Source organism: Pomacea canaliculata, linkage group LG5, assembly GCF_003073045.1.
Source record: "Pomacea canaliculata isolate SZHN2017 linkage group LG5, ASM307304v1, whole genome shotgun sequence".
In the NCBI taxonomy this organism is placed as follows: Eukaryota; Metazoa; Mollusca; class Gastropoda; order Architaenioglossa; family Ampullariidae; genus Pomacea; species Pomacea canaliculata.
The window spans coordinates 17,727,857-17,753,227 of record NC_037594.1 but is presented as its reverse complement, the minus strand read 5'-3'; the positions used below and the strand labels follow the sequence as shown (position 1 = coordinate 17,753,227).

General features: G+C 40.0%; 2 protein-coding genes across 10 annotated transcripts in view; one reads left to right on the top strand and one right to left on the bottom strand.

Annotated features, from left to right (window-relative positions):
- The window catches only part of LOC112564872, a 38,201-nt gene that overhangs the window by 5,049 nt on the left and 7,781 nt on the right, over window positions 1–25,371 (bottom strand). For 3 of the 8 annotated variants that reach the window (XM_025239964.1, XM_025239958.1, XM_025239959.1), the window contains exons 2-13: window positions 7,437–7,586; window positions 6,592–6,769; window positions 6,022–6,156; window positions 5,461–5,542; window positions 5,171–5,246; window positions 4,113–4,192; window positions 3,668–3,746; window positions 3,256–3,374; window positions 2,831–2,961; window positions 2,520–2,566; window positions 512–693; window positions 174–289 (exon numbers count right to left, since the gene is read on the bottom strand). In XM_025239964.1, the coding sequence (XP_025095749.1) occupies window positions 174–289; window positions 512–693; window positions 2,520–2,566; window positions 2,831–2,961; window positions 3,256–3,374; window positions 3,668–3,746; window positions 4,113–4,192; window positions 5,171–5,246; window positions 5,461–5,542; window positions 6,022–6,156; window positions 6,592–6,769; window positions 7,437–7,586 (1,375 nt within the window). Of the gene's footprint in view, window positions 1–173; window positions 290–511; window positions 694–2,519; window positions 2,567–2,830; window positions 2,962–3,255; window positions 3,375–3,667; window positions 3,747–4,112; window positions 4,193–5,170; window positions 5,247–5,460; window positions 5,543–6,021; window positions 6,157–6,591; window positions 6,770–7,436; window positions 7,587–7,791; window positions 7,930–10,293; window positions 10,423–15,158; window positions 15,232–25,371 lie in introns of those variants that run through there. The other 5 variants (XM_025239960.1, XM_025239961.1, XM_025239962.1 and 2 more) reach the window with 4 other exon arrangements.
- On the top strand, window positions 10,470–14,701 carry LOC112564874. 2 transcript variants are annotated; one of them, XM_025239966.1, is made up of 2 exons: window positions 10,470–10,603; window positions 12,431–14,701. In XM_025239966.1, the coding sequence occupies exon 2, from the start codon at window positions 12,433–12,435 to the stop codon at window positions 13,342–13,344; it is 912 nt and encodes a 303-aa protein (XP_025095751.1). In that variant the 5' UTR covers window positions 10,470–10,603; window positions 12,431–12,432; the 3' UTR covers window positions 13,345–14,701. The 2 variants fall into 2 exon arrangements, with proteins under 2 accessions (XP_025095751.1, XP_025095752.1); XM_025239967.1 differs by lacking the exon at window positions 10,470–10,603 and adding an exon at window positions 11,569–11,717.

Genomic DNA, 25,371 nt, shown 5'->3' with positions numbered 1-25,371 from the left:
TCAATTATTAGAAAAAATGTTGCATTCCACTAGTCTTTTAGCTTCTGTATGTGTTTATATACAGCTGAAAAATTATTTATCCTTTTTTTGATGTCACTATAACAATAACTGCATTGATGATGATTGATAATTGATAATGGATGATAGTGAACTGCAATAAAGCCAATGCTTACTGAACTAATTCCCTGTTAACACGAACTTTTGGTCTAGAAATTTTGAGGTGGGTACAGTTGTGAGGCAGCACAAACACCTTTTCTGTTCCTCCAGCTTTATGAGGGCAAATCACTGTCTGTAACAAAAATAAAGATTTTATGAAACTATAATAGGGTATTTTATATGGGATTGCAACCTTCAAAGATGCTGTTGCAACTGTAGTTTTAAAGTGAGCTGAGAACAAATTTTGTGTTGGAAGACAATGTTATTAACTTGGATGTATATTGTAGGTAATTAATCAAGTCATGTGCACCATTGAGATCAGTAAAAGTATTTGAATCTTCACGAGGTAACACACTTTTTCACCACAACTTGAACAGTATTTGGCATCCTTGAATTCCTCAAAAGTCTTTCCAGAGTTGTTTGATGTGTACAGCATGGCAGCATACTTGCTGAAAACTCGATCCTGTGGGATGTATGGGTCTGCTGTATTGTGTTTTCCATCATCTTCATCCAGCCCAGCCCACAAAATTGATTCATCTGCAATTTATTCATATTACCTTTAAATAAATCTTATTATATTTCAAGGATTTAAAACAGAAGATTTAGTTCAAAAATAAAGCATTGCTACATTCTTATTCTTTTTTACCCCCACTGGAGAATAGGGCAACAACTGCACAATCCCATTGGATCCGGTTCTAGGCATCTCTTCCCAGTCAGAACCATGTCATGCCAGCTGACTCCGCCTTGCTGTGGACCAATCTTTATATCTGTCTGGGTCTCCCAACCCTGCGCCATCCCTGTGTGTTCCAGCCTAGAGCTTGTTTCATTAAATTGTCAGCTGGCTTTCATAGGGTATGACCAATCCAGCCCCACTTCCGCTTCTTGATGGCTGGCAGGTTTTTGGTTGGTTCTCTCCCACAGGTCTGTACTGGAGATCTTCTAGGGCCATCTGATGTTGAGGATGTGGTACAGACATCTGTTGATGATGAATCTTCTTGGTGATGGTGTTTCACATGCCATGCCTCAGATCCATATAGAAGGACTGACTTTACATTTGCATTGAAGATACAGATCTTGGTGTGCAGAGATAAAGCCTTAGAGTTCCAAATAGGTCACATGTGGAATGCAAGCCTGGCTTTATTTATTTGCCTTCTTACATCTTCATTTGCACCTCCATCTTTGCTGAATATGCTTCCAAAGTCTCTGTAATAAATTCCCCATGTAGTTGGAGTGTGGCTTCTTGTTTGTTGTTGACCCGCATAGCCTCCATCTTCTATATGTTGATGGTCAGGCCAGTCATTACTGCTTCTTCTGAGAGCCTAGTGAGCTTTGTCTGTGCATGTTGTTGTTTGTGGGACAAAAGGCTGATGTCACCCGCAAAGTCGAGATCCTCAAGTTGCATGGTGAAGGTCCACTGAATGCTCGTGTTGCTGTTCGAGGTTGTTCTTCTCATGATCCAGTCTATGATGATCAGGAAGATTGTCGTCGAGAGCACACAACCTTGCCTCACTCCAATCCTCACTGCGAACAGGTCGGTCAGCTTCCCGTTGTGGATCACCTGGCATGACAAGTCCTCATACAGCTGCTGGATGATGGAAATGAACTCTGGTGGAAGTCTGTAATGCTGCATCAACTTCAATTGGTTTCCCTGTCTACGGAGTCAAAATCCTTCTCAAAATCCACAAATGTCATGTAGAGTGGCAACTGCCATTTGATGGATTGTTCAACAATGATTCACAGTGTAATGATATGGTCTGTGCATGATTCGCCCTGCTGAAAGCCTGCCCGCTCTTGCCTCAGTTTTTTTTGTCTAGGACAGTAGCGTAATCCTGTGCCAGTTGCTGCCAGTACTTTGCTCTGAGCTCTTCTTTTTCTTGCTGGTCCTGAAACTGGTTGATCTTCCGCTTCAGCTCGTTCATTTCCTCTATCTTTTTCCAGGTCCCTAAAGTCAGCCATTCCTTGTGCTGTTTCTCATTCTTTCCCAGGTCTTCCATGTCTCCTGTAATCCTGTCCAATAGTTGGCCACTGTTTCTTCAAGGAGTCCCTCCAGTGCTGCAAACCTGTTTTTAACTTCACAGTTTAACTCTTCTTGCTCCTTGCACCATTACTTCCATATAATCAAAGCATCATTTGCCAAATACAACACAGACTAAATAATTTCAGACAGTAAATTTATGATTTTATATTTTGTCATTTTCTAAATTTGGATCAGAAACTGAAAAGTATATTAAAAGTATATTAAAAAAATACAATGATATATTTCCTCTTAACTAAATTAATTTTGTACAGAAAGGATCAATATATTTTTCAGCAATGCTGAATGAGCAAGTATATGAATCACTTGATAATTTAGTCACACTTACTGTTCTTTCCACTTGAGAACTTCACATGTTCTACATTTTTATTTTTTCTGAAACAGTTTCCAAAACAGTACATTACATGATAAATGAGAAAAAAACTTATGGTAAATAATGCTAGATCATTGTATGTCACATATTGCTCACATCCATACACTAGTCAAGACAGCTGTCATGACTGAACTCCAACAAATGCTACATATGCATGAAAGAATGCATCCAACATAAACAAATAGCATAAAGTTCTGAAAGAGCTAGAGTTATGGGTTATAAATGAGATATAAAGATGAGATTGTAAGTCATGGCCAAATACATACGCTAGCGATGGGTTGGTTTCCTCAAGCATCTGAAGCTGCTCCATCATCATGTTGTTGTGCTTGTGCAGCAGGTCCAGCTCAGACAACATTGCGCGTATTGTGCTCTCAAATCGAAGCTGGACCACTTCCAACTTATAGACATTGTAATTCTTACCTAATTTTTATGTTTCTTAATACATAGAACCATTCCTTAATTACTTATTAAATTCTTGAAATAAATATTTCTTACTCGAGCATTTATTAGAGTTTATGCATCTAAGCATTCTAAATGTGAAAAATCATACAAAAGTAAAATTTCAGTTTACACATATTGGCAGACAAATAACACAGTTATATCAAAATTTTATACAACTTTTATCCTTCTTTACCATTATTACACATTTTAGTTATTTCTTTTCAAGTGATTTTAAGCTTTTCATGGCTACCTCTTGATCTGCATCATCCAGCTCCATTTCTTGAAGGTCCATCTCAGCATCTGTCATGTCGGCAGTTATTACCTTTTCCTCTAGTGCCTGCTTGTGGCTCTCAAGAAACTTGTCAAATTCTGAACCATTCAGTTAAGACCAGTCAATTAAGTAAACATAATGAATAATAGTGACTAGTAAAGTGCTTTTGATTCCTGGTATCTATAGTGTGTTCTCATGTGCCTTCATGTATGCTCGTGCATGTTTACATATATAAGTGCCTTAATTGATTCCTGAAATAGGGTTAAGCATCATTAACCAATTATTCTCCTTCAGTGCTGAAGAAAAGTGCTCTATAAATATTGACTATTTTATCAATCTTTTTTGTTGCCAAAAAATTTCCCTTGATTTAAAGATAATTTAAGACTTTTACCTTCCATTGCTGTGTTCATCACACTTAAAATCTGTTCCTCCATGTGGTTTGCTGAGTGAACATCTCCAATCAAGTATTCCTTCGTTAAAAGAAAAAATATCTTCAAAGAAGCTAGAAACTCTAAATCGTTTACAGTTTGCATTTGTGGATAGGTTTGTTTCATTTTTTTGTACTCTTAATTGTAGTTTTGAAGTTTCCTCATTGTAACATAGTTCTATGACTAAAGGAACAAAAAATATCGTAAGCAATGTTTTTCAGCACCAGAAATATAAATTTGCACACAACATGCACACCAATAAGGAGTGTATCTATGAAACTACAGAAGTATTTTCCATTATAGAAAATTAAAAGGACAAAGATTCTGCCACAAGGAACCAATTGGCAGCTTAATTCCAATAAATTAAAGTGCCTATTAGCAGACGAGTCTAAAAGAGATATGATTTACCCGTTTTGAAGCAATAATTGTCTGCGGATTTTTCTTGGCACTGTTATCCTCATCTGACTCTTGATCTTTGTCAGTGAATGCTGAAACATAAAAAGGAAGGATTTAAAATGAAAGATAATATAATATTTACACATTTGTCTTGTAGATAATTTTGTGCAGTCATGGAAAAGATGATACAACTAATCCAAAGATCCCAAAAGGAAATTAGTATCTTTTGATAGCTAGCAACAACTGCACAGTATGATAAATTTTGTGGTATTTAGAACTGAACATGTTCTTTTAAGCAAATATTATTCAGCTTTATCTTTATGTGCAATTCTGACAAATTGTGATTAGTGTGAATATAGTCTTAACAAATAAATGCTTTTGGATCATTTTTATCTTGGAGATCAGCAACACACTATACTGGTAAAGGTATTAAGATCCCATATACTGGTCTTAAGGGCTGTAATTAATTGTTTTTGTAATTAATTGTAATTAATTGTTTTACCAAGATTTGACTATGCATATATGAACTGTGGAGGCTAGCCTTTACTTTTACCATGTTTCCTAAAAAAGCTTCTGCTCCAAGTCAAGCAGCTATAACCCACATAGTAACAAAACCTCAATGAAGCATTAGAGCTGCTGTCTAATAAGTTTAGTAGACCAGTAAGTACTTGTATATAACAAACTAAAACAGTGGTTATAAAAGTATTTTGTACCGCGGACCACTTAAGTAAAAAATACGTCAGACCACCAATGCCTAAAATCACGCTGTACCATGAATTTCAAATTTAAATTGCCGCATTTGTTTCATTACAATTCAAAACTAAATGTACTTTTGTAACAGTAGTATAGTAATAACTAACATAAAATTACATACTTTGCAAAGTCCTTTATTAATTAAAAGGTTAATGCAATGAATGTATATTTGTTTTTGATGAGATATTAAGGTGATAACCATCACTTAATATCATCACTTTTGCTGACTTATGATGACTGTCAGCTGCAGATTACCTGACTTATGCTTGCGGATCACACTTTGAGAACCACTAAACTAGAATGTCACTAGTCCTTACCATAGTACATGTCATCATAGCCTTTCTTGAACTGAGACAGATATTCTATCTCTTGCTTAGCCTCTATCAGGGAATCCTGTGACAAATAAAAATGCTTAAAAAATTGCAAGTGCTCCGTGATAAGAATGTACAGACAAAAGTAAATAACCAGGGACAAAATATGCATCAAAATATTGCTGGATGAAGCTACTTTTAAGTTAGTAATCCAGAAAAATTGCAACAGTCTTTTTAAGTTAAACAAACAAATACAAAAAAAGTAAAAACCCCACAATACTGTCACTTTCTCTAACCTTCAAGTCTGCAATGTCACACTCAAGCTGATGCTGCATGTTCTCAGCATTATTCCAATTTTTTTCCATCTCCTGTCCAATCCTGAAACAATAATACATATTGATGCAGTCGTCAGTCACACATCTGTCTCTATTTTTTACTTTCTTGGTGTTTTATATATTTGTTCACTTTATTTTTTCTTCTTTTGTTTTTTGTGCACAATGAGCATTCTTCTGAATGGATACCTGCGCATTACAAATCGACATCATCATCATCAACATCAGGGAACATTTCTGAAGATGCTGAAGAGTTTTGCTCAGAAAATTATGAAAATTTAAATTGAGGTTTAAAAAAGAGAAAGAATGATATGCATCTCCCGAATAAATATAGATCTCTGATAAGTCTGAGTTTTTGTAAAATAGCCATTGATTTGTGTGTATGTAACTGTATTGGCCTGGAGATTACTTTTAATTTTATAACTCTTAGTAATAACAGAACTAATGAGCATTTGAAACAATAGTACTAAACAGATTTATGGTTATACAAGAATTAATTGTGTATAAATGTGAATATGAGTATACCTGCAAATTTCTGCATCCTTTTCACTGATGATCTGCTGTAGTTCATTTTCCACTTTATTCAAATGGTCAATCTGCTCTTGTAGCTTTGCTGTCTTCTCCTGGCTTTCTTCAAACTGCTTGTGCTTGTCAAACAGCCTACAACAACAAAATGTATACTGAGCATATAATGCATGTATGACATTAGCAGAAAATATTTATTACTTTTCAATTGTAAACTTTATAATTATTCATTTAACCTCATTTATTAGCATTAACCGTGAACATTACTAATCTGAACCCATATGCAGCAAAAGCCTAATTGTTAACTGCTTTTTTAAAAATAAAATTCCAAGCCCAAATAATGCTTAGGATTAAAGCCAAAAGGCATGTATCAATACATCAGTCTAACAAAGTGCTGTGAATTATTCATTCACATAAAAGAACAAAGTGCCCAAATGTCATCTATGCTAAGAACAGGCACATATTACTGTAATGAACATAAGTTGCATGGTCAATAATACAATGTGTGACACATTTAGAAATGAAACCATTTTGATCTCTCATATCCTGTCTGCTGTGATGATAACTAACCTTTTTTTAACAATGTCTAGCTGCTCTTTAAGTTCCTCTATCTGCTCATTTTGTTTATCATGTGTTCTCTTCACAAGCACAAAGTAGGGCAAACGTTGTATGTAGCTTTCACCACAAACACTCTTATTATCTGTACCTTCCTCGACCACCCCTGTCAATTCACCACTATATACAGCCTCTGAAATTTGATAAATAATTGATACAATCAATATGCATTAATACTGAAAAATACTTTTATCTCTAAAATAGATATTTTTGAGACAATTTACACTTTTTTTGGCAAAGATGGATAAAATTAGCAAATGTTTTTTTGACATTGTCATGGATAGCAAAAAAATTACCAAGTGAAATGCAATTTTTGCAAGGTACAGAAGTCTTTATTATAGTTATTAAACTGAAATGATGAATAAAGGACCAAGTGCATCCTCTCGATCATGACAAATGATGTTTCTATACATAACAACTCGATCTATTTTATGATAGCTCTATGTGTATCCTTTTTTTTTTTTTGGATGAAAATTTGAAAGATATGAGTGCACAGATAAAGAATGCAAGAAATGATAATGCAGAAGCAAAACCATAAGTATGCAGGTTGCTTATACACGTAAGAATATGTTTATATTTCTTTCTGTGTGTGTGTGTGTGTGTGTGTGTGTGTGTGTGTGTGTGTGTGTGAACATATAACTTAATTTCTAGTCCTTATATTTTTTTAATGACTTTAATGTAGATGATGCATCTTGAATGCTAATAAAATTATTTTTAATAGATATTGTAAATGTTTGAAACTGGTTTGAGAGTGGCTTGAGACTTTTTGTTGTATAAGCATTAATACTGCATACACATACTGAATAAATCTTCGCGCAGTTTGGTGAAGATTCTGGAATATAGGCCCAGCTGTGGAATAAGCTCATCCAACACCTGAAAGGCAAGGACCATGCGCTCTTCTGTTAGTCCGGTAGCGCCGTGTTCCAAAACCATCAAATCATACTTGTTAACTGAAAATACATTGATGGCACATGCTCACTTAAAATAGATGTGCATGTAAATTTTTTTTTTCTCTCTCTCTCTCTCATTAGTCTCACTAATTAATTAGGTGAACAGAACTTGAAGTCAGAAAACGTACTTGTTTAACAGTCTACTGAATATTTAAAAAATAGCAGCACTCAAGAAACTTGTACATAAACAGAGTATTATAATTACCAAAAGAATGTACTTCTGGCAATTTTGTTGGCGGAATTTTCTCCATGGATTAATGGATGGTAGGGGTCTAAGACCTTTCACTCAAAATCGTTGCTAAGGGACGCACATGGTGCTCGCCTTTAATTCCATGAGCCTAGAGAGCGGTGTTAAGGGAGCGCACTCTTTCAAAAGCAATGCTGTTCACGGCTTTTGTGGCTGTTCAATACATGGCTACGTACCAAAAAAGTTTGCTGAAGAAGTATATTATTTTAATGCGTTTAGCGCCTCTGTTAAGGAATTAAGAAAACAGAGTGAGTCACTACAAGCTGCATGGCTAGATCGATCTCCACCAAACTCTTGCGCATTACACTAATTAAATGGGTTGGGGGAGTCGGGGATGGGTGCTGGAGTTCATTGGAGACGAAGTACATCTGAGTTTGAAAGTGAGTTCAGGGTCACCTTGTGCTGTGTCACACTAATGCGTGTCTTTGAACACATTTTGTTTGTGAACGGTCGCATGCAATCATTACAAGCTGAAATTTGTTTAAATTTAGTCTTGAAACACTTAAAAAGTCTTGAAAGAATTACAATTGCTCTTTTAAAAATGTGCCTTTGTAAGTGCCTTAGCACAAACAAGAGAGGTTGATAATATATAACTGTCAATTCCTAATTTTAAAGGAATAAAAATAAATAATGTTTCTAAAGATTCCACGGTGTAATAATTATCACGAGCTGTTTAAACTCTATACCACATAATAAGCGAAATCAGGTGTACTTCAGGCACATAAATCGAAGGAAAGTCATGCAATGCAGGTAATTTTAAGTTTTGAGATTAAAACCCTGGATAATGCATATTAGATCGCCAACATTCGCATAGCATACACTGCATTTAAAGTGTACAAAATTTATTTAATTGTAGCACTCTATAGCAGTGTACGTACTGAGATATATGTCTTTATGTAGAGATCGAGTCGGCGTCGAATGGCACATGACTGTCCCTTTCTCACGCCGGATGCGTGTGTAATTATACCCGGCCTTGAGCTGCCACCCGTGTCTACTGGCTACTGGGTCTTTTGCGAAGTTGCCTGAGGCACGTGAGGAAGCAATGACCAGACATGGCGGTGTGGGTGTGTCCAGTGTCTCCATGGAGGCTGGTAAAGGAGGTGCATGGATGTTTCTGGAACGCTCGACGGTAGAGAGGATAACTAGCGTAGGTTTACAGTTGAGAGGGACCTTTTTTGGCTTGGAAGTGAGAGTGGAGAGACGGCAGGGTGAAACTATGAATAAAATCTACAGTTGTGCGGCAATCCATCTTTGTTGTTTCCTTGTACGACTAGCCCACCCCTACGTAGCCATCAAGGACTGACGTGTTGGTTACATAATAGCATTTAAATTTAATTTATATATAAACAAATTTTAAAGGTTAATACACTCAGACCTACGGCTAAAAAATTTGCCTGCCATTTGCAGCAACAAACCGGGGGAATGGTTGGGGTGGGGGTTGCGGGCTAATCATTCAGAAAGTAGTAGAGAGTGAGGAGGGAGAGGGCTGTCCTTACCACCTGTAGTCTGTCCAACCTTTTACCTCTAATCAGAAGCAATATAAATCTTGCTTTTTGTCTGCACTGCTATCTTTGCTCCGTGTGGAATTATAATTTCCACATCTCGCAGTCCCACGCTGACCTCCTGTACATACAAACTGTTTGATCGACCACATAACCTATCTCCAGTTGCAGAACTAATCGCGCTTGGGGCAGATGTTGCAAGTGTACTAAATTAAGCAGGCTGGAATCATGAAATAACAAGCTGCTTAACGCCAGATCCACAACAACCTCGATCTCCTGCTCTTCGAGGTTCCAAAGCAAAACGGCCCCTATACTTGGACCATAAGCAAATGTCGAATCTGGACAATCGACGTGTATCGAGCACTCAATATTTACTCACTGTAATTCTCCAAAAACGAATTCTTTATTAAATCTCATGAAAAGAGAAGAAAGTCTCATGTAGTTGTCACCCTGGCGTTGTCTGTCATGAAGGCAACGGATTAAGTTTGCATTTGTCTTACCTTGTAAATTGTTTTCACTTTTAACCCTTTCAACAAACAGTAGCATGGAATCACAATAATGTGATTGCGGGATCGAAAGGGGTTGAACTTGCAGCTACAGGCTTCGGAGACTAACAAATAAAACAAAATATTTAATTCAAGAGCAGGGCCAACTGTATAAAGTTTTACGCCTTCAAAGTGCATGACACTTTCACCTCTACAGCGAATACAAAACGATTGAATCCATTTGTTTATGCGTTTCCAACAAGAACAGCACACATGACAGCGTGTCCTTCACCCCAATCTTGAAAGGTTAACCGGCTGTGCCCTCCCACCAGAATTACATCACACCTACCTCGATTTAATCGCGTAGGAAAGCCTTTTAGAGCTCTTCAGTTGTTTTCAGAGTGAAGAACATACGTTAGGTACGATCACATTACACATTCACACACACACTACACTGTGACCTGAACGCTCACCATCGCCATGCAGCGCAGTGGTCCAGATGGCTGTCAGGTGGGCTGCGGGCCTAATCCGCATCGCATGATGACTTTGGTGGGACGTGGCCGCAGCGGACTATCACTGTGATCCTTTGACGCACGTACGGGAGTAAACAGCAGCCGGCTGTCACCGGAGTCGACTGTTTATAGCAGAATGAACCACAAAGAAACACAGACCCTTCAGGGAACCGAGTCGTGAATGGATCGTGTACCTTGAACTGAATAGACTGTGCTCTCTCTCTCTCTACCAGATCCAGTGGACAGCATCGGCTTGAAGACTTCATCGCAGGTGACTATGAATGGTTCATTCTTTCGTCGTTTTTCTGCTTTGTTCATTGCTTGGATGAGGGGCTGGATGGTTGCGCTGTTTTAGCCCTAATTAGATTAATATGTGACAATAATGAGGCGTTTATAATGAGGAGTATGAAGAAAAGATGGCAAAGACAGTGAGGGATGATTTATTGCAGTTCAAGTAGAAAAGTTATCGGGATTTTATGAAACACTGCCGTCGACTGAGCAAATGTTGTAGAGATAAAGATAGTACAGGTAATTAGGAATATAAGTATGCTTCACCAGACTATTGGAGGTAGGACTGCTGTGTCATACGTAGTTCTCATAGCTATGGTCTCGGGTACTAAGCTGCTCTACTGGAGGCTTAGTCCTAATTAGAACAAACGTTATTATGTTACCGAGCGATTGCAATCGTTTCCTGCTGACATGTGCAGTTCTGAGTGGGAAAGATATATAATAAAAAGTTTTCACTTGTCAATAAAACAGTGAATGTGAAGGTATGTGATCAATTAAGAAACCACCATTTAGCAATGGCCTGTAAATATATACTAGTGTACAGGATAAGGAGAAGATTTTAGGGGGCGTGACGACAGGTGACAGAGTTGCAGAGCGTTGTATGTGACAGAGAAGAGAGTGCTCGTCCACCCACAGTGTTGGCCAGTGCCCTATCGTGGCCCGTTACTCTGCTCCCTTCACATTTCATTGCCCTTTAGCAATGCAAACGAGCCCCTCACGTGACGTCTGACAGGCTTTGATGTGGCGCGCGGGTCTCGTGTGCTTGATGGCACGAGAAACTTGCGTGATTCGCAATAAATTAAGTCCTGGCTTGCTCTGTGGACGTCAGCCTCGCCTGTTACAGATACGTGTTTAGCACTCCGCCCCTCACCTTCGATACCCATCCTGCAGCACAGAGGTCTTCGTCTCATTAGAGAGTGTAAGGTGTTCCTTTTGTATGTACCGGGGACAGACACCTGAGCTGCGTCTTGACGCCTACCGCCGTGAAATCATAGCCTGAGCCCAGGCTTTGGCAACCGCGCCTCTTGTCGCGGGAAAGGTGCACACGGGACGTCTGTGTGCGTCAGGAGACCCACCTGTTGTTCGGCAGTGTAAAGGTAGTGTGTGTGCTGGCCAGTTGTAACGGTTCGGCAGGCTGGCCAGTTGTAACGGTTCGGCAGGCTGGCCAGTTGTAACGGTTGAGTGCTCTGACGCGCAATGGATAACTCTCTTGACAAGCATTCTACCACACCTAATTACAACACCCACTACATGTACATTCGCCAAATCAGTAAAATAGATCATATATATATATGAAACAAAAGAATGTAACAGTTCATTTCTTTATACTTACATCAATACTATAAGTCTAACTTCGCGCTGGCGTAAACTTCCGACTATACATATACTGTCCAGCAAACAACTTCATTACGTCTCCTCGAGAAGGACTTCCAGTTTCTATCTCGCAGATTAGGAAAGTGATGTTTCTCTCGTAGTCCAAGACTGAGTCGCCTATAGCTCTTCCTACCTGTGGGGCGTCCCTGGTCACCCTTTGATCTTGGACCGAGTCAGGGAAGTTCACAGGTACTAAAACTATTCTACTCCGTGTGTTCAAGCCAGCGTGTCCCGTGTCACTGGTCACAGTTATGACCCCGCCTTGACCCTCCTGTCCTGTCATTAGAAAACTGTTCATTTTCTATATAACAAATAGAAAATAAAAACACGCCATGAAATCGGAAGACAAATTCTTTATTAAGTTATGGAAAGCTACATGATAGCGTTTGATGGTGAAAAAAGAGCTATTTTTATTTTAAAAAATTTCTTGTTCCAGGAATGATGACACCTGCTTTCATCCAAGAAGTGGTAACCGCTGGGAAGACTGGAAAGAATGATGAAGAAATGACGCCATCTAGTGACACCGTCAGCCAGGAGAAGCAAAGGGAGGTTGTCTTACAGCGATGCCAAAGCCAGCCAAACCTTGGGTTGAACGCTGTCGTTCCCGATGATTCTGCCAAAATTTCCAGTCGTTTGAAATATGTTGCCAGCTGCAGTAAGCTGCAAGCGGAGGATTGCTTTGTCAGTAAAAGAAAGCAGGTGTTTCGTTTCCATCCTGGAGGAAAAGAAAACATTGCACCAGTGATACTGGGCTTGGATTTCATCGGTCCTTGCTCTGACGAAGAAGAAGGGTCACCCACGGACGATTTAACTTTGCAAAGACGGTGTTACTACTGTGGCGCCATCAAGAGCTACTTGATGGACATAGACGCCCACGAGAGGACTCGACTGAAAGAGGTTCCCAAAGCGGGCAAGAGAGTTTCTGAGCACGGCCAGCAAAATGTTTTCTCTGTTACGCTTGCTTCCACAAACACACAAAGCAGCAGCAACAGCAACAACAACATACAATTGACGACCGCTTCAGAACAGCCACGGTTGCCCTTCTGCAAGATCTGCCAGGCGGAGTTCCCGGTGTCTCCCCTGGTCCAGATCAAGATGAAGGGCACAGGACCGGCGCAGGTGCCGACCTTGAACCGCACCAAAGGTCAGCACACAACCGAAACGCCTCTGTTCCGCGTGGCCGTGGCGCAACAGCGTGCGATGACGAGGTCGATGACCGCTTCCAGAGCGAGGCGGGCCATCTTGTGTTGTAGACTTTCAGCACGGACGATCCTGTCGCTGTCCTTGTTGGGAGTCTTCGTGCTTATGCTTGTCATCGCCATGGCGTTGTCGCTGTCGCTGCGCAGATGACACTCGGAGAGCAGTGTCGTTTAAAGATGGCGTGCAGTGGTGTTTCACAAGATCGCAGCTGTGCCCACACAGGCGCTGTGGATGTCTCATCTGAAAGTTCTTTGCGAAGGTGATTACAAAGAGTTCACCTTGTCTACAAGCTTCATGGCTGTGTTTTTGCTTTGGTGTTGGATTTTTTTGTGAGGATTATTTGGAAGTGAAACGCATATTTGACTTTGCCGTCCTTACTGGAAATGAATGCGGTATCGTGACTTCGAAATAATCTAAATTCGAGAACTCACGTGAAACTGTGATTTTGCGCTTTTACTTGTGTGGTTCTATCATTCACTAGTTAGATAAAAATTATGACATGCATGTTAATGTTCATCTAATAATCAAGGATCATAATGACGATAGGTAATGAAGCATCAAAGAATCTCTCTTCTCTCATTTCTAGTCTTTTTCTTTTTCTTTTCTCCTAATCTCTCACGCACGTACGACAACATATAAATCACACGGTTCCATTTAAATAGTAATGTGCACACATACCTTTTCACGGGAGCACACTGATATTTGCAGATGGAGACCATTGTCATATCCCACCTAGTTCACTACAGGGAGACAACCACGATTTTGTTTTAGAATTTTTGGTAGCCTCCCCTTCCACGCTTTGGTCTAGTCTGATATTGAGCACTAAAAAGTCTTATTTCTCCTGATGTTTACCGTTATTTACTTTTTCTTTGATCATTTACATCCACATTCTAACCAAAATGTCATAGCTTCGTCTGCTAATACGAGATTCTTCGTCCGTTGTTACCATTGGTATTGAAGTATATTATTATTTTCTGTCGTCTGCTCAGAAGCGTCAGTCTCAACCTCTTAATTAGACTTACCAGTCCTGAAAAAATGGCATGTGAAAACCCCTCATCCTTATTATTCTTCATATCATCTTACAGAGCTTACGGTGCTTTGAACTTTACCCGCCGACAAGAAAACCTTGTTTTTATATACCGTTAATGAAATTGTAAGAGAAACAGAAGTTCGCCAAACAACGGCTCAAAAAGACTATCTCACTGTGTGTGTGTTTTTTTTCGTTTTCAAAGATCAATAGTAGATCCCATAAAGATGTTTCCTCTTCTGATACACCTGAGATATTTTTCTCCTGTGACATTTAGCCAGTTTTAATCTTTTCTGGAAGCCGATCGTCCTCGTGCTTCTTGATTACAGCTGACATCTTTTTACAGCTGAAGGTTTTGTAGGTCAGCTTCAGCTATCAATCACAATTTGTCGACACACTCTGATATTCTGTAATTCTTTTATATTTGTTTTTGTGTGCGTGCGTGTGATAGAGAGAATTAAAAAAAAAAAGATTCTGGCAGCGTCAGAACAGAATAATGTAATTCTTGCATTTGAATGAAATGGGCATCAACAACTTTTTAAAATATGGCTAATTTTAAAACTTAAAATTTGCATAAGCTGAACTAGAAATAAGAGAGAAATAGATGGGGAAGGCACGACGAGGGATAAAATAAGGAGAGGTGGTGTTTTAAGCATTCAGTGTCACCTAAACCCTCTTCCATCATGAGAAGTAAACCAGAGCTTTTCAAAGCTCAGCTTCTTTTGCAACAGAATTATACTTTCAGTCTCCAACCATTAGCAAAACGCTTGGTGCAAGTACAGACAAACCAATAAAAAATATTTTGTATGTTCAAATTAAGCATGAACAAATATTATTGGCATAAACCAGAAAACAAATTCCAATAACAAGTTAAAGAGACAGGCTTAGAGAAAAGTAAACGAGGAAACCTCTAGCTATGTGACTAGCTTCCACTTGCATTTCGTGTCCAAATGATTCAGTGTCATCTGACGTGATGGCGGACTGTGTAGAGCAGCACGCATACTTGACAACTGCCAAAGAATCGAACAAAGAAAAGCTTCTATGTAAGCTTTCTCAGTAGCCAAAAAAAAAAAAAAAAAAGCGCTTGAAAGGTTACAGTATGCAACACAGAATTAATTTTCAGCTTTCTGCGATTTTTTAAAATTTATTTTCTTTTATTAATGAAATAAATTCTAGTCTGTCTGTCTGTCTGTCTGTCTGTGGTGTGAGGAGGTCATTATCTCCCCGTGCCGAGAGCTGCGTGCGATCGATGACCAGAGTGTTCCTAGGAATGTCGGCTTTCCCAGGAAGGAAATTACTTTCGATACAGTTTGAATCTGTTTGTCCATATCGCTGCAATAACTCGCTTTCCCTTTTCCTTGCTGCAGATTCCGCTCAGAATGTCTTATGTTTCCTGCTCACGCCAACCCCCCTGCTGGGGGCTCATGGGAGAAAAGTTTTCGTTGGCAGTCGATTGACCTCGACCACCCGTGCGGTTGAGATTAGTTGCAACCTTTATCTCTCGCCTCATGAAATATATTCTCACACTTGATTCTGCTGTGCAGCCAGCAGTCAGTCAGTGAAGGAGCTTCAAGGAGCTGGAGTTGGGTGGGAGGTGGAAACGAGACTGGTGAGATGAACGCAGATAAAGATGCGCCTTGTCTTCCTCTTTCTTGTGTGGGTGGACACACACACACAAACATGCACACACGCACGCATCGATAGAAAAAAAACACTCTCACAGACACACATGCACGCACGCACGCACACAGAAATGTACAATCACACGCACTCATGCACAAACACACACTCATCTACACGCGTGCTTGCACACTCAGCCAGACTGTAATGTGTGATTATATGTGATACTTCAGCTTATGTTATATTGACCGAGCTTTCTCAGATTCAATGAAAATGGAGCAACCCTTAAGGTGAGAATTATAAGTAGAACAACTTGTTTACAGTTAACCTCGAGTAGCTGTCAGAATTGCTGATGGATTGCTTGCAAGTTTTTTTACCAGTCTTGACAAGTATCCAAACATTCATTTTCCACAAGTGTATTTTGAGCAGATCACACAACAAGACAAATTAAATCATCACGGCTAGAGGTCTGTTACTTAATAAAACAGAAAAAGAAAAAAAATCATACATTTTTTTCACCATCAGATAAAGCGCCCACATACTTAAAAGCAAGATCTGGACTATAACCGTATCTAAAAATATAGAAAATTCAACGTGATATTAATGGGCACATCACTACGACGCGAGTGAGGAGGGACTAGTTGCCAACAGCCACCGGTCACGACAGTTATCGGCCTCGGGGCTAAACACTCGGACTACGAGATCAAAATCAAGGGAACAGGCCCTTAAAGTTACCCTGTTCGTGTGGGAACGCATACAAATAAGTCTTTATTTTCATCCTTGTATGGCACTTGAATTCTAAGTCGAACATTATGGACATCTAGTAGAGCAGTGTAGTTGCGGCGCAGCCGCAAGGCAGTTGGAGAGAATGCTGGCAAGAAAACATCATCATGGACGTATGAACCGATCGTAAAGTAGCTTTTATAATTTCTCCTGCATCGAAGAAAGCAGATCTTAAAAGCCAAGGAAAGAGTTCGATTTTACAGTTGGGAAATACTCATCAAAACTTGATGATGGATTCCTTTTCAACTGGGACGGGAAGGATGTCAAGAGCTATGGCAGTGACATGGAATTAATTTTGTCCAAAAGACAGCAGCAGATTCAAACATTCAAATGATCAAGGTGTTTTGATAACACATAACGAGATTTATTGTTTTTAGTTTGTTAAATATTTAAATGACTCCAGACGGCCGAAGAAAACGAGGCCGCCCAAAGGAAACTTGGAGAAGAACGATGGAAAGGGAGATGAAAGGAAAGGGCTGGACATGGGGTCACCTAGAGCCGATCGACATCAGTGGCGGACTCTGGTTGAGGCCTTATGTGCAGCCTGATGCACGAAGAGTTTGATGATGATGATGATGATGACATTTACGAAATAGCCACATTTGAGCTGGTTCCTTTCAAATCGAAATCATATGGAACAGGACTAGAACCCATCGTTAAAGGCACATGCGTCATCTCTATTTTCGTTATTGATAAATTGGAAATACAGCAAAAATATCCCACAATCGTAGCAGATAAAGGTGTCTTGATGAAGCGGTTGGCGACTTGTATTGACCGAATTTCAGATTTTGAAAAAGTGGGTGTGACTGTATATGAGATTTAGGAAATAAATGTGTCACGGGAGTGTGAGCGGGGTAGGGGGCACATTAACTACCCGGTTGCTCGTTGCACAAGACGTTTATGGAGTTCTAAAGGTTCAACGGATATTACACCTCCAATAATAACAGGAACAGAATAACAATAACAGTAAAAAAGACTTCATGACGAAATATCACTCAAGTCTTCTCAAACTTTTACCTCTAATGACAACGGGATCATTTGTCTGAATCCAAAAATCAATTTTGTCTCCATTCGCACTCTTTTGCATTCTCCCAGGAGGACGTTCTCATTACGGCGTTAACATGATTTTCCTCTGGCCAGACTCGTCCAGCGAGCTTGAGAAAGCTTTCGACTTATCCCTCAATTTCCATTCTCTTTCTGCTAGACCACGTCCATCATAGCCTAACTGGTGTGTTGCCTTATTTCTCTCGAATCGCCCGTCTGCAGCATTTCACTGAAACCTCGCAGCTGACGGCCTCAGTAAGTAATCAAAAGCCACACGCTACACACCGGCTGGAGTCCTTTTAAATCCAACCTTTACATCGAAGGAGGTCATCCATTACCATTAGCAAGTCGAAGACAGTGACGGGTCGTTTGCTTTGCCGCCACCACGATGTTGTGAAGTGGCACAGTGCGCCAGTCAAGGCAGCAGGTGCCACGTACACAGAGAAGACATCTGACTAGCCTTTATGGCGCACCCACAGTTGTAAATGCAAATATGGGCGGTACCTAGGAATATACAATCCGCATCCTCGCGATAATGGCTTAAAAACGTCAGCTATGGCTGACATGCGATATTTGTATTTGTGATTTGAGGGATCCTTTCGATCGTGTCAGCAACATAAGCATACGTATGTAAAGTAGAAAGTTATGAAATACAACAAAACATCTTTGGCGCTTACTCAGTTACACGCTCGCACGTACGCATACGCACACGCTCACGCGCGTACTCAGGCACGCAAACACACACACACGCGCTAGGGAGTGCGCACGCCACGCAAACAAAATGCTTGAAAAGGATTGATCGGTGCCCTCAGTTTCGAGAATTTCCCATTCCCTCCACTGTCGTTTTGCTTTTTTTGAAAGCTTGAAAAGAGACATGGCCCTAAACGCCAAGTCCTGTACATGTCGGTGACTCTCTCTCTCTGCCTCACCTTAGGTACAGCTCCCACATCCCAGCTTTGACTGCTAAACTAAATTTGCAGCAGCTTCTGAGGCGAAAAAGTCCGTGATGGACATTTCCTGCATTCAAAGCCAGACCCCCATGGTCGACCGCTGCTTGCCTGTATCAATCAAAGTGCCTGTTCGCTTGGATCGGATTGGAGGTTATAGGGCCACAAGTGTTCATTATCAGTCTATATCTAGCGATCAATCATGCGGCGAGGTGCTTTGTCGATATTCCAGACCTCGTCTCTACCGAGGAGGAAGCCACTCTCGCTACGAAGCCCCTCGCTGCCTCACTTTATTCTATTTTACTAGAGCAGGTTGGGAAACACGTTCTGACATTCGCAGGTTCTGTTGAACCACTCTAGTCATGACTCGCTGCAAAAGCTGATGCCACTTCGTTTTCCGCTACTGTCCATCTTCAACCCATACGACTGCTGCTGGTGTCTTTAAAAAATCTACCGATGCCATCATAATTATTGTGAAGCAGGATGCGACAGGCTGACTTATCTGACAAGTTCTGAAGCAAGCTTCACCTGTTCACAGTGCAACAAAATAAGAAACAGATGTAGAATACAAGATTTCGCGAAATGCACGACACAACACAGTTGTAAATGCAAGTAGCCAATGAACAGTTGTGTATTTTTGAATCATCTGAGGCGAAAGCTATGTCTTTTCCCTAGTGAAAAAGTGAATTCAATACAATGAAACTGTCGCTGGTGGAGTTTGATGAGATAAAAGTTCTGGCGCTGATTATTATCTAAGGTTTAAGACTTGGCGTTTGTGTGGTTTCCTGATTCATGCTGCACCCTATTTTTATATAATCAATAAATTGCTTAATTAAATTTTTTGTGACTATGACGGTAGAATTATCAGAAACAAAAAGACTAAAACGCTGTGGACTGCAAAATAAAATAAACTGCACTTACATGAAGTTTGATGTCACATAAACATCAAAATATGCGATAATAGCGATGAGACTTTTTTTATAAATGAAAGCAAACATCGCTGCATAGATATAAAAACCCATCAGAAATCTTGAAGTAAAGATATCTACAAACTTTCTCAAATAGTCATCTAGAAAAGTCGATACGACAAGGCTTGTATGGCAGGATGCTACCGAGAATCATAGCTAACTGCCATAACTTCAAAGCACGAACCCAAAAATGGAAAACGTGACCTCAGACTTTTCAGTGGGCAAATGAGAATTGTCACTTCTCCCATGCTGGTCTTCCATTCACTGGCAGGACCTGACATATGAAGAAGGAAAAGGTTAGTATGAGAAGCCAAAAGATCAGTTTATTGAAAAGGTGGAAATCTTCCGGCCAGCCAAGAAAGGAAGGAGTCTGACATTTCGTTTAATTAGCAAAATTTCAGAAGAAAGAACGTTTGCATGTAATTGAAATGACAGGTTTTTTCTGTTTTTTCATTTTAGTTTCTTTCTTGTTCTCTTCTGCTGTGCTCTTTCTTTCTTTCTCTTTCTGGATTGCAAGTTGCCAAGGAACAAATCTGCCAATGGACCTTCCAACCCTTAATTGCAGTCGTCTCCCCCTGCTGCATTTGCTTTTGTTCGTTCTCCACCAGTCGCCAGCAGGTTATGTCGTGTAACCCAAATCTGTCAGCTTTCAGAGAAAAACGTCAATAAAGCCGAGAATGTGTGCACTTTGCAATTTTCTTTGCAGTGGAAATCAAAGGGAGGAGACTATCGAGATGAAGCGTAGACCTTCGGTCCTTTCGAGAGGAAATGCAGAATTTTTCGTAAGAAGCCAGCCTCCTCATGACGTCTGCAATTATTCTCACAGGAAGGAAATTCGTAAATTGCTTGAATTCCGACACGAAGCCAACGGAACGGGACATACAGTGCGACCTCCCGTAGCCGACAAATGCGATTTGGTGAAGGAAATAAAAGGCAGTCCATAATACCTCGCCAATCACGTGACCTGACCTGATGCCAGTTACTCCAGTAAGATGAGAAGAGAGGCAGTGCGGAGCTGGACAGTTACAGTCTTTGTCGCAGAGTCTATATAAAACGATTTCAACAACCATCCTTATTTTGGTTTGCCCATGTCAGGGTGATGTGAGGCTCTTCATTGAGCTGATGAGCTGTAAAGTCAAGTCCTCTAAATTGTAGGCATTGTACATTGAAACTCAGAAATGAAGAGACCAGAGTACAGCTATGTGTGTTCCATTAATGTGTTCCATATTTAAGCATGTATACCTTTTAAAGTTTGAAGACTAACTTTATTAATTGTGTGTTAGTATGTTTGTTCTGGATAACTCCTTTGGTTTTTTTCCAGTTCTCCACCTCGAGAGATCAAAATTAATGCTTTGGTGTATGGATTAGAGCTATGATCTCTCGTGCTCAAACACACACACACACACTTACAGACACACACACTTACAGACACACACATAATACCTACATGTATCAAAAACACCTTAGGAAATTCTGCACGATGGCGATGCTCTTTCCAGCTGTCAATTCCCTCCGAAAAGCCACATGTTTTCTTCACATGTTTATAAGGACCTACAAGAGGCTACTCATTGAACTTTCGTCTTTTTGGTTGACTTAGTTAATTAAGCCATTTCGCATTTTTGTAAACTTTGCGGACTGGGTGTTCGTTTCCCCTGCTCGTCTTGGTAAAAAGGAGTTCTTTAGACAGGTTGGATGTAAGCTGGTCTACAACGAAAACACATTATCGGACTGTCGAGGAATTAAATGGTACGCTAATGAGCAACCATATCTTCATCTAACAAGAAAAATATTGCTGATATTTCAAATATTCCGTGTCGGAGACGCAGAGGGATTCTTGACTGATGTAAAGATTACAGTATAAAAAAGCAACATGAAGGCAAACTATTGAGCTATCATTTGCTTTTTCTGTGAGGAGACTGATACAATCTCTGGATCCGAAGCTTAACGACGCGAGATTGGGGAAGAGGGGTTTCCAGGTTCAACTTGAAAAATTTCTCCAAACAGCTTTCCACGATGCTTGCAGATAGAGAGAGAGTAGAAAGCGGGCAGTAATGGGATAAAGAGTCTATTATTTCCAGCAGACGGGGTTATCGTGGTCGTTTGGACAAATCATTATTCAAGACTTGAAATCGCTGGCATGTTGATGTCAGAAATTGTTCATAATGCAAGACTTCATTTCTCAAACCCGTTTGCTCTCGATGTAAGAAATTATTTACATCACAAATTTTTGTATCTTGAAACTATTAACCTTCGAAATCAGAAGTTGTTTATAATGCATGACTTCGTATCTCGAAACCATTAACCTTCAACGACGGAAAGTGTTGAGTAATTTCACGAGCTTAGTTATTGTTTCTTTGACTGAGGAGGGCATCCAGACACTGGGGTTGCTGTGGTTACGTGCATGTTGTAGCCGAGCAAGAACTTTGAAGTTAGATACCTTCCAGAATGAAATGATAAATGGCGACAATCTACTGCTATAGGACTGAATGGTCCCATGAATCAATATCGAACTGTGGAAGAAATGATTCCTGTCCAAAAGCCTTTCCCTCAAAAATCAAGTGGAAGAAGATAGAGAGGTGTGTAAGCTGAGGCCAGAGGAGGACCCATCGCAAGGGGACAGAAAAAAATTACGCCTTGACATGACGATAAATCATTTCAAGCGATATCCCAACGAAAGAAAAATATCCTTTCCAAAAATAATAAAAAACAAAAACGGAAATAAAGTTCTGTATTCTATCTTTTTCTGTGCCTTGGAACATTCACGTGCATCGGAAGGGCAATTGAAGGAAAGGGGATCAGTTTTTCGCTTTTGTCAACACACACACAGGTTATGCTTAACTCATTGTGTTGCTCTTCATGGTAGAGCTCCAGGTATTGTATGCGAATAATTAAATAAATTTATTGTATGAAAAGATAACCTTTGTTTTGGAACATCTTGGAACATCTCATACACCACTAGCGGTTGGAGTTAGACTTCACACGACCAAAACCAGAGAAAGCTACTTAGAAAAGTCAGTTTTCAGTATCATTGGCTTTTGTGAAATAGTTCTGTGTGAAAGTCACACTGTACCTCATTCATGATTGGAATAATTAAACTGCAAATTGATAGGAGAAGATGGCTAACAACAGGGACAACAAGCTGAATGAAATGTAGGGAAGAAAACAACAAGAGTGTAAAAATGAGTTGTTTTTAACCGGCCACAAATAGGTACAGATTTATAAAGTCGGTTTGGTATAGATTTAAAAAAATCAAAAGCTTTGCAAAGATCAGTTTTTAAAAAGTTGAAATCCCCACGAAGGGTATTCCAGCTTTCACTACTTTGTGATTATACAAAGAAGTTCTGCAAGTTTTGATTATTTGCTTTGCGTCGTCATTTTCAGTAAAATTTAAGACATCCAATCAAAAATGAAAATCTTTGAGAATCAGAACAACTAACTGATGTTCTAGAGATGCTCGGTTTTTAAAAACCTATTTTTAGAGATGTTGCGTGCTGCAAAAATCAATGTACAGATGGAGGCTGGAATAATCGAACGCCGTTTAGGTCGATACTAATTTCATTAGACCGACCTCGGGCAGATATTTTTTCTAGCGGTGGTTTCAAAACTGTCTCACCGAGAAGGGCAAGGTGCTAGAGTTTCGTCCCATTGGCTAGTTTGGGTATCGCACAGCTTGAGACTTGGTCTGTAGGAATCCTTGGGTAGATATCTCAGTTGTCATGCAACTAGGTTACAGGTCTAGCGTGGGGAAGGTTTTGTTTTTTCTTCGAATGAGTAAGTAAAGTTACTTTTTTTAAGTCTGTGTAAATGTCACCCCTACCCCCCGCGTTCCCCATTCATTCTCGAGAGACAGACCTACAGGAAACGTTGCGACTCTATCTTAAAAAGCAAATCCATGGAAAACGGCCTTTCTCTGTTCAAAGTTTAGACATATATATATCTCAAGAGAGTTATTCGCCAAAGTTTAGGAAAATAGTACCTGCTGGCAAACCCACTCTAGTGAGTTAAAAAAATTTGATTTGCACCATACTAGGCCTTTAAGTCTCCTTGTCTGTTACTACTGCCAGTGCACTTTGCTCTGCGTTCGTGTGTCATGCAAGAATAACGGCTGTAATATAATGTTTGTAACGACTACGAATCCGCCATTCTTTCTACCGACAGGAGGCCTTAAGCATATCGACAACTTAAACAAAAAATCCTATTTGTCATGTTTAAAATAATGTTTTGTGAAAGGTGTAATTATATTTGTGCCTGCATTATGCTTGCTACAGTCCCACGGCTTCCAGATCGTGAGTTTCTCTGCAAAAACCATTCCTCCGGCTTGTAGCCATCCTCGTGGTGCAGAGCACAGTTTTCTGTTCTGTCTTTAACGGCCACACGTATTTAAAAGCGACTGCACATGCGGAAGGCTCTCCGTTGAAGTAGCAGTGCTGGGCATTGGGTCGTGAAAGAGGGAACCCACCCTCTATTATTGCCGTATCATATTTACGACACAATCGATCATCTCCCACAGCTCTACTCCTCCCACCCTTCCCGTCTTCAGCCTGTCTCTGGCGCCGGTGCATGTTCTGTGGATGGTCTCGTTATGGGAGCTGGAGTGGAGCTGTCTGGAAAGTAATTTGTTCTTCACAGTGTACTGCAGGCAAAGGTCACCTTTAACATTTGTGGGTCCTTATCAGCCTAGGCGAAATTAGTTCATTTTGTTTTGCTTTTATTTATTTATTTTTCTTTCTTTCTATGCATTACTGATTGCTACCTGTGTACTGCAAAATTCTTACTTTTAACTGCGTCACATGCCAGCATGATCTTAGAAATTGAAACTAAATGAAAACAAAGTGGGGAGAGGAGTAGAAGGGGAAAACCCAAGTCGTGCTGTCGTGAGCTTTGAGTTATGTGTGACGTACTATCCTGGTCAGTTCAGATTACCACTGACACTCGAGAAGCTGCTGGCAATAAACAACAATTTACCTTTGGAGGCTGCATACTTGAATATGAAAGCCGACCCTATCATGGTCATCATACCACGAACAACACCAAAGCCATGCACAACAGCCTTCTACTATTAATTAACACAGACAACAACTGCAGCCTGTTTATAACAAACATTTCGCCATACAGAGAATATATTCCCGTCCTCAGACCACAGGACAAAAAAAAAAATGCACAGTTATTTTTAGAACTCTAACAAAATCATTCATCAAGTCGTGACAAGTTGTGGAAAACAAACCACGTGCTAATGGAAATTTAGAGACTGATCATCGCTGGCCTAACTAGAGGGAGCTCTTTACTGTTGGTCATAAACAACAGGGGGCGCGCAGGTGCAAAGTGGGGATGGACCGGTACCTGTGATCATTAGGAAGACAGGAGGAGGGAGTGTGATGAGGCGGACAGATGAATACGGATACTCTGTGTGCGTGCGTGTGTGTGTGTTTGTGTGTTTTAGTGTCCTTAAGTAGGCTTCACAGGAAAAAAAAAGCGAGTCGAGAGCAGCCATTGTTCTCTGGTACGATTAACCTTTTCCGCTCTTTGTCAGACTCGCCGCCAACGCTTTTCTACTAAAGGTGAAACAATCATAAGATGTCCTGAGCTTCTTCTTCTTTTTTTTTTTTTTTTTTTTTAATAAGCTCGTACTCATCAAAATATGTTTTTTTCAGTTTGACAAGTTTGAAAGCTGTGTATTTTTATTGTATGTTTATGGTCAATAGTTCTTGCATAGCATTAGTTCTTGTACTTTCATGTTTCTAGAGACATCCAGAACTTTCACTTCATTTTCACCTTTAGAAACGCAACG

Excerpts from the sequence above, each read along its gene's own strand:
- LOC112564874 (XM_025239966.1), top strand. The coding sequence starts at position 12,433 with ATGATGACACCTGCTTTCATCCAAGAAGTGGTAACCGCTGGGAAGACT.